Here is a 16122-nt window from a genome sequence, read left to right as displayed (position 1 = left end):
ATAATACACTAATATATATATATATATCTCCCCAGCTTGGATTCTTAAGTCATAATGAATTGCATATACCCTTGTCTCAAATGCTTGACACCTGAAAGTGCTTACATTAAATAGTCAGATATCTGCTGTAGAGAAAGACAGACTTAATTTCCTTACCTGCTTTTTTAATTTCAGGGACAGCTGTTTTCTCATGAGCTTTCTCTTTTTTTCCTTCTTTTTCTAAGATTTAATTAAAGAAAGTAATTTGATATGCTAGAACTCTGAATCATACACTCAAATATGCAGTCAGCCAAGTCCTGGTGGGCACATGCTGAAAAAAATGTGACTTACTTGGGAGTTTAGTTCAGATTATTCCCTTATAGCACTTGCACCCAAATAGCCACAGAGCAATCAGCTGAAAATGAAAACTAATCAGCATGCATCAACTATGTATGATTTGGACCCTTAATAATTCATCAAAGGCTAGGCAAAAATCATCAGTGCATGAATGTGGTACCTTTTAGCTTAAGCTCCAATAGCAATGAGATAATTAATAAATAATGAATGACATAAATATTTTCCCATGAAAATAAGACCTTAGTGGATTTTAAATGCTTCCTGGAAGTGAATGACCCAAAATGTTATTTAATCTCTATCAAGGCTTTGCAGTTTGGTCAAGACAAGTTTTGGTTATGATTCTATTAAAAAAAAAAATAAATAAGAAATTAAAAAGCCCCCTGCATTCAGAAAGTGGCATGCCATTAATCAAGTGATATCTCACATGGGTTTTGTGTATGGCAGCATCACTATGTCCTGCTATGTATAGAGATTATTTAACAAGCCCATAGATGGCCACCAAACAGGATTTTTTATTTATCAGGAAAAGAGTCTAGAAAATATTGGACACTGAACACACCAGGCATCAGATATTGAAGAAGCGATAACATGCAAATAGCGACTAAGCAACTAAGAGAAAGACAATACAGAGCCAGAAGTGTAGGATTAACCTAACAAAAAGCAATGGGATTTGAGCCAGGAGTGGGAGTAAAAGCTGAATAAGAAACCTTCCCAAACCATACCTTTCTTCTTAGTTTCAGTTGTAGCTCTCTTTACATCTGTCTTTTTCTTTTCCTCTTTTCTCTCTAAAAAAGGAAATAGAAGTTCATCTGACTATGTATACATCTATATATATTTTTGGTATGGGAATCCTTGACTAACTGTAATAAGTTCTAGGTTTCATAAGCTAGTCACTTATTTAGAAGTTTACCATCAGTAGGTCAGAAATACAGCCTAATACTCAGAGAGTGGATGTGGAGCTGGAACCAGTATGTACACTAGATAATTACTTAAGTACTAATTCAAGAAATTATGCCCATTAACCTGGTGCAACTAAGAGTTTATTGTGGTGATTCAGTAGCTGTGCACCTGTTCTGCTTCTTTTATGAAATCTGTCTGAATGGCAGCAAAATTTACAAGTGGTACTTGGCAATATGTGCAGAATGCCATGAAAAGCTTGTATATATAAATATCTTTATAGCACTTTTTATGAATTGTACCTTTGAAACTGTCATTACAGGACTTCTATTTTTTCATGGAGAATTGCAGTTAAAGCATCATCTTGCTTTATGAATATGACTTGTTCTTTTAAAATCATCTGCCTCTATTTTGTCAATTAGCTAGCAGTAAAATAAGGATTTTTTTTCCTTTTTGTACAAAAAGTTACAACAATTTAATTACTTGTTCCATTAATGTTATTAATTAGAAAATTGAGAGTTCAGCATAGGAAATGAGGAAGCTATAATTCTTATTTTTCCTTTGGGAAATTATTCCTAATTTTGATGGGGAAGAATACAAGAGTACGAGAATAGCTAATCTAAATGCTTTTTTAAATGCTCATCCACAAAAGCCAAATGTGTTACCTTCAGTTTGTGCTGCATGACATTTAGTGTTGATGTAGTTAGTGGAACTATAGTTTTCTTTTTGTGATGTTTTACTGTTATGAATGTGGATAAGAAACGGTTTTATTACCATGCAAAATGTCACAAACCCAGGACCATAAGCCTTTAAGTGAAAATCTTTTCTTTACCTGAAAAATATTTAAGGTATAGGACTATTTTCTGAAGCCAGCAGATCCAAGAAGCAAACATGCTACTATCCCTTGCATAAATTAACATGAAGATAAAGAAAAAATGAAAAAACTTACTTTTCACTTCTCTAGCTACCACAATAGACTTTTCTTCTGCATGAAAAAATATATACAAACAGGGAATGAAAAAGATTAATTGAAATACTGCACAGCATGCTTCCTAAGCCAAAAATAAAATAAGTGTATATTTGCTAGAAAAATTGTTATTTTCATACAGTACATGAATTCCACAGTCTGTCCATGGAAGTTTCATACATACAGTTGTTTTGCCTATCATGGAGGCAACGTATTTACCAGTATTCAAGGTCTGCCCAAACCACACTTCTGCTGATTTTTTGACAGTAGCGCTCAACGTGACACATAATATTGATGTGTTCCAGTTATTTCTTGTTTTAAATAGATTTGTTCAGTGTGTTTCCCTTGTAATTGTCTTGACAAAATGAAGCAGAAAATCCTTGCAAGGATTTTCTTGCATGTGTTTTACAGAATGTTTCTCCCAGTGTTTTGTGTGTTTAATTCTCCCTGCTGAAACCTTGTGTGTACTGGACTTCAAGCTACAAATTCCTTTGTGTCGCGAGCATGCTTTGATATTCAGATTTCTTAAGCATGTATAGAGCACCAGGGTAGTGTTCATCCTCCATAACCTTGTTCAGAGTTTTATTTGTTTGTATATTTTAATATTCTTGTTAGTGTCTATCTCCAGGGTTCTCGGGAGTCTCTCTTTCTCTCTTTGACATGCTGTTCCAGAGACTCATGCTAAGGACCGTGGCTGCCTTCTCAAAATGGAAGACTCTTCAGCCTCAGATTACACACAAGCTATTCCACAGCTCTACTTACCTGTGCCACCTATGACATTTCAGTGGTTCACTTCCACATGCAATGTACAACTCTTGTAATTTCTAAAATGTGGTTTAATTGTTTGTTCACTCTGCCTGATTTAACCAAAACTGTTAAACATATCAAGTCTACCAGTTACTTTCAGAAAAAAGCTTCCTTCTGTCTTCCTTCCGCTAGCCTTTACTCCTAGTAACTAGAGAATGAAGTGCTGCCGGTACTTCTGTGGTCTCCATTTTTTTCTGAGTGCCTCAGTTCTGGTGGAGCTGTTAAAAGCTGCACTCTTCCAGTTAGATTAATTCTTTTGTTTCCTTATACTTCTTGTGCTAGACGATGCACAGGAATTATTTGTAAGCCCAAGGTCCTTGCAACCTTCAAGTATCTCTTTTATCAGAGATGCATTTCTGCCTCTGAATGTGTAGCATGTTGCATGGTTCTGGGGCTCAACTAACCCACATGAACTCTGTTCCAAGTTTCATAGCAAGATTCAGAGCTATATGTGTCTTGACAACCATGAGCTGAGATACGGAACTTTGAGAACTGGAGCTTTGTATGGAGGATGTACATGAGGTATCAAGAATTTTTACTGGAAATAGCCTAAAGCACAGGAGACTACATCCCTGGCTGCAGAGCTTTTATTGCTAAGTCATTCTACCAATTAATTCCACTGACATAATTTTCTTCCATCAAGCTCTCAAGTTGCAATATCAGAGTGTCCAGGGAGCCTAGACACATCTGTATTCATTATGAATTTTTCACAGGATGATTACATAGAAGTATTAAAGGACTATGGCCCCTATTTCCTATTAGCACTGCCCAATGCAAGATATGCACTCTTGGTCAAGCCTGAGAAAAACAGGCACAGGGCTTCCATTCACATCTCAGCTGCATTTAGCCCCATTGATGTCCCTTACATCTACTACTGACTAAGTTTAGGTAAATGAGAAGGATGGACTTGGTAAATGGGTATTATGGAAAGGGCTATTTGTGATTTAAGAAAGCAATCCAATTTCTTGAATAAATTTATTTCCTCACAATTTGAGTAGCTCACATTTAGATTGTTCCATATTAAATGCATATTTAAGACCAGCAAAATTTGTCATTTCTGAAGCAGTAAATGCAGTGGGTTTTCTCCAGATACGTATACAGTTAAGAGGCAGACCAAATAATTAAATAAGAAGTTGGACAGGTCTTTTGCACTGTAAAGTATGAACCCCATCGGTTAATTGAAAGTACTTATTTTTTTAACTAAGAACATTAACAGGGCTACAAATGTCTGTGGATCAGTTGCATAAAACCAGATCATAATACGCATAAACAGAGGGTTACACAAGGAAAAACAAGGTGTTTTTCATGTTTCAGGGTTGAATACAATATGGAATTCAAGTGCAATTGACTACTGAAAAATCTATTGCTATTGTTACTGTCTTTTGATACTGTAGTTAGTGTTATTTTTTCACCAGGAACACTAGTCCTCAACTCATCTTTACCAATGGAGTGTAAGAGATATGCATACAAAAAGACCTCACCTTTAAAAGCCTGCTATGCCTTTACAAGGATGAAAGAAGGAAGTATGCAGATAGAAGAGTGCAAGATGACAGAATCAGTCAGCAAGACAAGCAATGGATGTTACATTTAGTCAAGCTTTTCTGTAGACTCTGTGTGGAAACAGAGCTTTATGTAGTACAAGGAGAAAACCAGTGAGCATGAGAAGTGTGTGTTAAAGCAGTGATATGCTACTGAATGGGAAATTCAAGTAAAAATTGTATTCTGGGGAAAAAAAAGAAGCAGCATGGTATAGTTTTCTTGAGAAGTGACTGGAGCAAAGACAACAGCCCTAAAGGAAAGAAACATCTGAGTCATTTCTCCATAAGTGTTGAGGGACTGAGGACACTGGTGGAAATCCAATTAAGATTCAACAGAGACCAAGCAAGAGGTGTTTTGGTCTGAATTGCCTTTACCAGCTTTGACAATGTCCTTGTGTTATTCTCATAGGACGTCGACTAATTCTTGGACAACAGGGGGAGGATAGATAACAGAAACATGCTAACAATGCAGCACTTGAAAACAGGTCTGGTAAGACCAGTGTGTTACTGTGCCAGCATTGAGTGGAAGCTAAATTTAGGGATGCATGTGAGTTACTGGGCATAGTGTCATGGGAATGCTGCCCGGGAACTGGAAGAGGAAGGTGCTCTAAGAGTTTCTTCTCCTTATTGTTCCAGATGCTCCATGTTCGTACCGTGACACTGATTCTGGAAGGAGTTTTCAGCTCATCCCATCCCCTCTGAGAAACTGAGGTAAGGAGGGCAGCAAAATACAGTCACCAGTACCTTGTGGAAAGGCATGTATATAACAAACACTAACTAGTGGGACTGAATATCAGAAGTTTGGAGATGTTTTGGTTCAGATAAACCTTCTAAAGTTCAAATACTTATACGAGACTTATCTGCATTTAACTACAACCCTGTTGTCAGGAAATCTCAGGAGAGAAGACCTTGTGAGAGACTTTAGATATTGCCTGGCTTTGTGAAATACAAGAGCTTTTCTTGCCTACTGATTCTGGTCCTGGCAGAAATAAGGAACAGCAGAGATTTGTGTATACTGACTTACAAGCAAAATAGAGCAAACCAAACATTAATTTAGCTTTTTCTGAGAAACTCTAATTCAGACGAAATGCAATAACTTCATTCCAGGTAAAACTTCATTCCATTTTTCTGCAAGTACCTCTGTACACCTTAAACTGTCATTGACATAATTTTATAAGACCTATACTAGACCTATAAGACCTATACTAAGCTGTATTTTTTAAATTGTATTTCCTTATTAATTTTGAAGATATTATGATTGTTCTTCCTTTGTTTTAACTGGTGACTGAAATTCTTTCACTGCTGAACGCACTGAAAGTTTTGCTGTTGATTTCAGTGGGACCTGGATATCCTTTTAAATATGAAAATGACTCATTACTTTTCAGCTTTTTAAGACATTTCTTTCATCCTTGGCTTAGGTTGGAGACTGACAGTGAAATGACTGGTCAGTTACACTTTTGATGACAGACAACTTCACATATATTCACACAACAAGGCCCCCTTAGGGTTACAAACATTTTGGAGGAACTAAAAAACACGCATGGAAATATTTCTGCTTTGTTTAGGATGCCATGGGAACTGAAATTTTTAAAATTTAATCTAACTTTAAAGTCAAAATAGTATTAAAGTTCTTAGAATTTCTTCTTTTCACACACAAACACATATGTGCACACACGCATGCACACACACCCTAAGCTACTCTCTCTAACTTAGAGGCGAGTGCTTAGGCCAAAATTAAGTACGTATTTCGCAAATCTCTGTTTAAACTGCACCATTTTATTTCAGCAGTGTAATGCAATACAGTTTATTCTCATATTGACCAAGTGAAAGACCAATGGGGCACATAGGTCATTGAAGATACAGTACACCCTGAAGTCCTAAGCAATCTCTCCAGCCTGATTTTGCTTTTTGAAACTGCATCACTATTTTCAAATCCCAATCTGAAGCACTATTTGGCAGCTTTGTAGATTGCTTATGGAGATATTTTTGAGGTCTGCAGAAAGTATGTAGTAGCAATATCAAGCTTGAAATTCCTCGTGCTTTCATGTGACCTACATAAGTGTTCCTCATTTCTTCCTGGAGTGATTATAGTCTTTTTCACGGCTCTGTTGAATTAAGCACCAAAACTGTTCATTAAAAGCATGGGGCCATATGTTGCCCACAGTAAACAACACAGTGGGGAGCAAAGAAGTACAAATACCAGAGTAATGAAGCCAGCATATGCATGCCAATGGAAAAAAAGAGGGCGTGCCAACTTCCATGACAAGACTAGCAATAGAAACTCTGTTGGACAATGGTCAGTGACAAATATGATGCAAATATGATTATGATGAAGAATTAAAATTTCCAAGGGAAACACTGGTAAAACCTTCCCTAGCAAGAGCTAAACCTAAGGCAGCAGCACTAGCCTTCTCCCTTCTTGTGACTGACGTTCCTACTAGGCAATGTGAATCAACAGCAGCATCAGTTGTGTTACCAGTGCTAGAAGGGTTTTGATGATGCTTTTTATGAGGCATGCTTTTGACTAAGAATGTCTGAGGTTTAGGAAAATAGGATATAACCAGGCTATGAAGGACCTCTTCTGCAAGGATTCCCCTTTTCTTTCCAAAGAACTTGGAATTTCTGCCCTTGAATACCCAGAGAATCTTAATTCAAGTAAGTGTTTTCCATTTGCAGGTACAACATATGCAAAAGATTATTGCTTGTTTGTAACAGTTAAAAAACAGTTTTAAAAATTAAAATAATGTTCAGAGTGATTAGTTTTTGTTTTATTGGGTAGATTTTAGTGAATATTTATTTTAAATGCATAATCTAATATTGAAAATAATTATTATTAACAATAGCAATATCAAGAAAACATAGTAATATATTTAATCAAAATATACATATCTTTGTACATAATTTTTGTACATTCTAGTAAACTTTTTTCCCAATGCCTGTCTACCTTTTTCTGTCTTATGCTAGAATAAAAGTCTTACAGAAGAACCTCATGTCATCAAGTAAAATGTCAAGGTCTTTCTGAAACAGTGAAGATTTAGGCTTTTTTTATCATAGCTAAATCATTAGAGTTTACTGCTTAAATGACTAATATAAATCATTATATAAGTCACTTGGAATCCTTATGCATATTATTTCAAAAGTTTTACTGTCTTCAGTACAGACTCATGGAGATATAGGACCTATATTTCTCAAAAAACCTTGGTTTTATGTTGCGTGTGCAGTACCTTGTTAAAGCTACCTAAACTGTCTAGAAGAAGCAAGTACTAGATTAAAATCTAGCCAATTGGATTATAATATTTCTGATGGAAACATTTTTCTTATTTATTTTTATATTTCTTTGGATTAAAATTTATCAGAAAATAGATTTTCATCCACAAATCATGTCAGTATTATTAGAAATGTTCTAAATAGGGAGAAAATTTCAAAATTTTGCATTTTTGAAAGGTTACTATTGTATCTTGAATCACAGTCTTTCACTAGAAGGATTTTTTTTCTTTAAAGGTAATTGATTTTATAGTACAAAAGAAAAAAAAGTTTTTCATAGAACAGTCTGTGCAGAAGCGAAGAAGACCATCGACAGGCGGTACAGAGGCAGACTGATTTGTACAAGATTTATACACTTCTATACATCAAGGGAGCTTTGTCAAAATTTATATTGACTTCAGTAATTTAGATACTCTTGGTTATATTCTCTAATGTTATATTTATGAACTGAGGTATAGACTAGAAATTCTTCTTAAGACATTTAGACAGTGTACATTCTATAGAGCAACAAAGATAGATGCAGATTTCTATTTCAATGTAAATTTTTTGGAGGAAGTGAGACATATTTCACAGAAACTCACCTTACTGCATCCTGCAAAATCTGTAATTAGAGGATTCAAACAGTGATCTAGAGAAAACTTTTGTTTTTCCTCAGAGATCCTCCAAAGATATTACAGAAATTTTTAATTTTTCTTTTTTAAATCTAATTTAATATCACAAATGCCAGTAAGATGGCGAAGAACTGTAAACTTCAGTCAAAAGAGAGCTGTATTTCAGAGCGCATCACAATCTGTTCACAGATCAGTACGGTTATGTTGATGACTCTTCTGTGATAAATGCTTTACTACTCAAAGAAGCAAGCACAGATTTCTAGAATGATATAGCCTGTAAAATCATACTCAGATACAATGCTGGTCAGGTTTTTTTGTGATACAATGCTCTTCAAAGTGTTACAAAGCATACTGTCTGAGATCATATGTAACAGGCGTTAAGGTGGCCTCCACTGAGAAAAGGATTTTGATACAGGCTTCTCACAAAGGTGCTGTGATCTTGTGAGAAAGCAAAGACAGGCTATTCTGGAACAATTAATATGAAGCCCTTCTAATAATTAACTAAGCCTCTGAGCTTAGTTTCAACATTTCTTGTCTAACTGTAGCCTGTTCCTGAGAGATTATTCTGCCATGTCAGGGAACAAAACATGGGAGGACTATTAGAAAGCAGAGTCCTTCTCAGGTAAATGGGGAAATGGAGGAAGCTAAAAGTTACGTGAGCTGGGCAAAAAAATCAAGAGAGATTCACAGACATTCAATGTACACTGCAGAGCAATTTTAGGATGTCAGTGGGTAACAAAATACAAGAAAGCTAAAGTTAAAAACGTGAAAGGAACAGTCAAGGAAGAAGCATATTAAAGTCAAAGTTCAGAGAGCTATGGAGAACAGATCTGTTCAAATTACAGCCAGCACCAGTGTCCTCCCTAGACGGCATCATCAAAGTATCAGCCAAGCTGAGAGTGCTGCATCCAAGTCCTCGTCAAAGCTCCAGAAAAAGATAAGATAAAGAATTTAAAAAGAGTTATTTTACTTCATGGTTTGCCAAACAAGGTTTCCATGCTTGGAACACAAGTAGAAGTTATGCATCAATGTTTTTCTCTTCTCAAATTCCCTTTCCCCCTTTCTCTTGTTTATAGTTGCAGGATCTTTTGTTTTGTTTTCTTATCTTCTTCTGTTGGTGACCTGAAACTTCAAACTCTTCATTGAACTTTGAGTGTAAGATCTCAAGACAGCAGTGTTTTTTGAAAAGAGCCAAACCACCATGAAATAGGAAAGTAATGTTCTGTTCTTTTCCCTTCTGACCAGATGAGTGCAAAGCATTTTGCTTCCTGACCAGTAGGTATCTGAAAAGTTCAATTCACATATCCACACTTCAGTGCAATTTATTGCCTTCTACTAAATTCTAGTGTACAAATTGGGATTGTCTTACATAATCTCCCCTTTTCCAAAAGGTGTACTGTGGAGGTGAAGGAAGAGAAAACGGCAATGACAAGTAAAGAAAGGTTGAGATTTAACACATAATAACAATATGCTGCTTTTCAAAGACCTTATGAATTCAGCAGAGCATAGTTTCTACTAGGCATTGGATACAGTCCAGGAAAAGCTTTCTGTTTGAAAGTATCAAATAATCTAAAAATGTTAGAGGCATCTGACACATACAAATACTGCCACTATTTTCTCCTTATTGGAAATCAAGAATGGTCTAAGATTACCTAAGAAAACAGTGGCAAAACAGAGCAATAGTGAAACAATCTCAATCTAGAAAAAGAGTAAAATCATCTACGCCTTTACCAGTTGCATGGTTTTGTATCTAGTGTTTGAACATCACTAAGTTGGAAAGCCTAGGGTCTAAATAGATTGGTTTAATGAATTTTCTGTGTGACAACTCTTCTTTTACTTCCTATGGTTTTACCTTTTTTCAGAGCTGGTTCCTTCTGTCAAAGGCTGGGCCAGTCCTTCCATATTATGTAAAGTATATTTCTCAATTCACAAGTGCTTGTAATAGTCTCCTAATCTAAGAAATTATTATACTGTCTTCAGCTATATTTATGATAAGAAGAATCTTTTGTCTCAACCTGTCCCTTCAACTGATCAGTGATATTTAGTGATATACCAGTCATAAATGTATGTAAGCACTAAGAAGTCAGAAAGAGATGTCTCTTCAACTATTTAATAGATTTAAATTTCTCTGCCTACTCCTCTTTTTCCCTCCTGACATTGTGCCAAATATTCCCATAATTTACTTAACTATTTTCCCCAGGGCTGAAATAAAGCCTCAGGGTTTAGGGTTACTAAAGTCAGTGTGACATATTTTCTCATATATGGAAACCACACAATAGCACAATATAACAGCTTTTCACAACAGCATTTTACAAGCAATTCTTCCTTCTTAATTTCCTCCAAAACTCTTGCACGAACAGTGTTGTATCCTAGTGATTGGCCTTGAGCCTTAAAGGGAATTTAGTTGTATGATTCTGAGCAGATAATCTGTCCTTCAATTTGTTTGCCAAATGAGTGTCTAATTTACATTCACAATTGCCTCAATTGCATGCATAAATGAGCTAATGAAACACACAAATATGTAACTGGTCATAAATAGTAATTTCCATGTGCAATTGCAGTAATTGCATGATCGTCATGATTTTGAAAATCAAGGACTTAATGTTAATTTGATGCTAGTTCATGTTGTATAACAGTTATATTTAAAGAGTAAGTTTATCACTCAGCAAATGCAGCAGTGTTTTTCTATTATGTCTTTTTTCCATTACCTTTAATTGGTGGATAACAATGGTTAACATTGCAGGGACTTCTTTTTGCTGATAAACAGGGTTCAGACATTTCTCTATAATAAGTAGGACTGCAAATCTATTTATATACTATATTGTGTCACAATAACCACATATTGATACTCCTTTATACAGTGTGTTTATAAAGAAATATTAATTTGAAGTAAAAGAGATTTTGGGGTTAGAGATAATAAGTCGCATAACTATTCTTATCAAAGATTCTGATTCACAATAATCACATTAGAGAAATATCCAATTAATTTAACTCTTTGTTTTAGTCATAGGTTCTGCCAAGATCTAGCTCTCATTTTCCATTTTCACATGCAAGCTCTTGTTACTTATTCTGCTGCTATCCCATCTGTTTTTCTCTTAGACTGAAATTGCTTTCTGGATAACATAGAACTAAGACATCTATGAGAGAGAATAGCAAGTGCCGTGGTGTAACTGAATGTCTCCAAAGTCATTATTATGACTCTGAATATTATATAAAAACTGCTATATAATTACATGAAAAGAGTAACATATTTTGTACTATTAAATTTTATGGTGTAGAGACCAAAAATGTACATTCCAGTAGTAGTTTTAAGTCATTGGACATAGTCCATTTTAAAATTAAAATGCCCATTTCAACCATTTCATTGATATGGTTAGACTGTAAACAAAAAAATTCAATTGCAGAGGTTATGTTTTAATCTTCTGAAGGTAAGATCTGACTTTGTGTTTTTCTTTCTGTGGCTTTAACAAAAGGAATAGGGTTCATAAATGCAGAGCCATCAATATTATGTTCATCATTGCAGATAATACACAGGAACATTACTGAATAACAATAGCTGAAAGAGTAATCCAAAGTATATTAAGAGGATAATGTTGATTATGTTTACAACTAGATAGCAACTTATGGTGGAACACCATCAAAAGCATTTTGCAGGTTGGGCCTCGATCCTGTAATCTATTTAAGTCAGGAAATCCTCTAAGCCATCTGTGGGGTTACTGTAAGGAATATTTAGGTCTTGTCATGCAAATATGATTGTACAATTCATGTCCCAGGCCTAATAATTTGATTAGTTTTGCATTATATGTTATGTTTATAAACAAAATCCATTAGAACAGAGAGTCAAGTTAATGAGTAGAAGCAAGTAAAGGAGGAAAAAAATCAAACTTGCCTTCAATAGCTGCTGGTTTCTTTCTGGGACTATGTTCTAGAAGAAGACGAGGTGGTACCATTTCCTTATGGCCTGCACATGAATATATAGGTTAAGAAGCATACAAATTGTATTCACTAATAGGCTGAACAAATTCACTGGGAGGCTGAGCTCCCTTCAGATTTGTTCATGTTTGAAATATTACACTATTTGTAAAAGCTTTTATCTTCCAGACACCATAGGAAGGAAATGTATTTCTCAACAAATAAAGTAATTTATTTTTAGGAAACAGGTTTGGAATCAATGAAGTCCAAGTGACTCAAGCATGTGCTGAAATGCCTACAGTTCTATTTTTCTTCATTAAACTAAAAAACTCTGAAGAATAATACTGTGATAATAAGGTTACATATTCATGATGCCTCTTCTACAGTAAAAGCTTATTTTCTTCTGTCAAACAAATGATCTTCAGATGTTTCCTTAAGTTCACTTATTATGAACTTCTTGAAACACTAGTAAAAATTGTTATGTTTCTCATCCTTAGAGATTGCTCTCAATTAGTCAATGCCACTGTAAACACTGATGAGTTTCTGATTCCACCTGCTGACTGAAGGACCTCTGCTGTCTCAGAATGTATAAATGTAATCTCTCACAGTTTTGAACTGGGACTTTCTGTCCTCTCTTAGCCTATGCGAAGATACCATGCTTTATCCAAAATATTTTTCACTTCACTTCCCCAAAGATTCACAAACAGATCTATTGCACTCATATTACTTATGCTTCTTTTCTGGTTTATAACACCTGTTTGCATTCTCTTTATTTCCTTTTAATTTATTTCTCTGACATTTATGCTCAGTAGCTATCAGGTCATTGTCATTTGGGAAGCACAATATGTTGTGTCCTGTGAAATAAAATTAATTAGTTAAATATAATACTGATACAGTCGTATGCAGCAGCCTACACTCATTGCACCCGAGTCTGCATGCAGTCAGGCTGTTAAATCTCAGCTCCAGCTCCACATCAGACACTCAAAGCCATGCCTCATGCCTGGTAATAGACTCAGAAGAGAAATTAAGACTTTAATGAGCCTGGGAAACTGCAGTATCATATTTACCCCTCTCATTTTACAAAGGTATGTATACTCATGGAGAATGCATGAGAAAAACATCATCTTGAAGACAGCAGTGAGAGTTGAGTACCATGGTCTTAGTGTTATTGCATCTCATCAGCATATATATGTTTGCAGGCAAATAATTTGCAAGCATGTAATTTAGTTCATCCGGTAATTTGTATAAAATATCACACACAGAGCCACTCAAACTTGACTCACATGCCTGAGCCACTGACAAAATGTCAACACATTGACAAAACTGATGCACTGAAGGCTCTATGAAGCAAATGGTAAAAATCTTAGGTTTTGCACGCATTTCCTATCACGACTTGATATTTACCAATTTCATCACAGAATGACTGTAGCCTTAAAATGAATGGTAGGCAAACTTCAGGAATCCAGATGTCTAGCCATGATTTTCCAAATGCTTTATTTCTTAAAAAAAAATATTATCTTGAAATTGCAAACTGTGCTAATGAGATGCTGAATATCATTTGTTTCCAACGAAAATAGAGAAGTGATATCCACAATGTCTGTCAACATACAGAAACTTCATTAATTAAATTCCCAGTTCAGAATGAAAACAGAAGTAATATAAAAATTATTGAAGAATGGGTTAATAATTTTATTCTTTCTGCTAATTTTCGTTAAAGTCCTAGACTAAAGCTTAGTTCTTTTTTCTAAATTGTCTTTGTTTTTAAATAAACTACATCACCTATCCCTTGATGGAAAAAGTGATAAATTTCACGATTTGGACCAGCTGCTTTGTGTGAGAGATTATAAAGGGCAGTGGTTCAGAATGTTGAGTAGATTAGTAATGAAGAAGGATAGTCAACAGTTTGGACTGAGGTGTGGTATCTGCTGTGTGGGGCAATGATCTAACACTTCTAGGTCAAAGTATAGGCCCCGTTATCTTCCTGTTCTTTGTTGTAGTAGCAGTTTTCTAATGGCTGCACCAGTGTTAGTTAGTGTAATACCAGTGCGATACCACTCATTACTAATGACTTGTCAAGTTCTATTTTAGAGCTTTACAAGTTTTAAGGAAATCATTTATTTCATGCAAATTGACCACATGATCCAATATGAGAGTGTTTTAAGCACCAGAAGCTTAAGCTTCACGGATCAAAAACTTTCCCTTAGGCCAGAATGTTTGTTCTGAACAGGTTCCCATCCACTCTGATAAAAAGCTTCTTTAATGTTTCCATGTGTTATTAAATGTCTGTCTATTCACTTTGATGAGAATGCAAAGGACAGTAGCTGAATAAATATTTTATCTATTCTTTTGATGAAATATGTTAAAGTGGATATCCTAAGTCAAATTTCTTTTCCTTTTTCTTTTCTCTGTAAGTTATAAAGCACAAGTGGTTTTCTGTAGTACAGAGAACTCGTAAATAGAAATGAAGAATGGGCCTCAGCAGATCAGACCACTAGGAATAATGGTGTCTACTATCTTGACTCCAGCAGTGGCCTGTTGGACACATGCCCCTGATGTAAATGAGAGGAAGGCAGGATATTTTTAATGATCCCAGTGGACAATCAGATTAGCCCATTAATCATGAGAAATCATTATCCAGATTACCACTATTATTTTTGAACATACAGTTACCTCACTGGTTTAAAAATGCAGTCAGAGAAAAGCACTAAAATTTAGTATCTGCAAATGTATTTGCTTCTCATTTCAAATATAGACTTTATTTTTCTACTATGAGACAAGCCAAAAAGTTTCATTTGACTTGACTTTTTAAATTAGAACTTGATTGCTCCTAAAGGCATAATTGCAAACACGAATATGTGCATATAATTCTATGCCTGATCCATGCACACATGGAGTTGTGCTATAGATGCCTCCTTCATATATGATGTTGTAAACAGCTATCTGACAACAAATTACAGCCAATGGAAACTGAAATAGTGAAATGTTTTGACCTTAAGCTCATAGGAATGTGTGTACCAGGAAAAAAAGTGTCATGTTAAGACATGAATAGCTTCCTCCACTGCCTGAAAGGAAAGAAATATGCTGCAAAGATGAGTAGAAACATTAAGACACTCTATGGTAACATGAATACTTCATTGAAAATAAGCTAGAGTCCTCAAGCCCTGTGAAACTTCTGTCATTGGTGTTTATTAAATCACTGCAGATGTCATGAAGAAATTAATTCTGACTTCATTTATGAATATTTTAGATTTTATATTACATTATAAGGAATACAAGACAAACTTTAATTACCTTACTTTTCTCAATCTAGGCAGTGTCTTTCTACATGTGCCAAAAATGTCATGTCTGAGCATTGAAGATAAATTGATTTCTTATGATGATAACAAATCATGTGGATTGTCTTTCTTCTCTGAGCTGACCAGTTCAATTTCTCTACAGTGACCTTAATTGACATAGATAAAGTCTCTAAATTTGTCTTTCTAAATCAAAACATCAAGGAATTAAAAAAAAACTTCTAAAATTTATCTAAAATTATTATTATTCTAAAACAGCTAAAGGCATTGTAGACTGCTCAATATTCCAATTGGATATGGAATAAAGAATGCCATCACAGAAAGCAATATGTGGAAACACTGTTACTACAACTGTGCACATCCTCTTATGCTTATACTGGTTATCTGAACTACTGGAATCCTACAATCCAACAGCACCAACACTTGGTTACAGTGTCTCTCATGTAGTGCAGCAAAATATCTTCAGATAAATCTCATTCTGCCCAGATGTGCCATCT

The 16122-nt window shown here is 35.1% G+C and overlaps 1 protein-coding gene across 1 annotated transcript in view; it reads right to left on the bottom strand.

The window, feature by feature from the left end:
- Nucleotides 1-156: 156 nt before the first annotated feature.
- Nucleotides 157-16122, bottom strand: part of LOC104524283 (triadin) — a gene marked incomplete at both ends in the record, with an annotated part of 44145 nt that continues 28179 nt past the window's right edge. Inside the window, 3 exons of the mRNA XM_010167100.1 lie at nucleotides 157-219; nucleotides 1059-1121; nucleotides 12310-12381. Coding sequence (XP_010165402.1) covers nucleotides 157-219; nucleotides 1059-1121; nucleotides 12310-12381 — 198 coding nt within the window. The remainder of the gene's footprint in view (nucleotides 220-1058; nucleotides 1122-12309; nucleotides 12382-16122) is intronic.

This window comes from Antrostomus carolinensis, unplaced genomic scaffold (genome assembly GCF_000700745.2).
Source record: "Antrostomus carolinensis isolate BGI_N321 unplaced genomic scaffold, ASM70074v2 scaffold8344, whole genome shotgun sequence".
Classification (NCBI taxonomy): Eukaryota; Metazoa; Chordata; class Aves; order Caprimulgiformes; family Caprimulgidae; genus Antrostomus; species Antrostomus carolinensis.
Note: the sequence above shows the minus strand (reverse complement) of the source record. Positions and strands in the feature narration are given on the sequence as shown.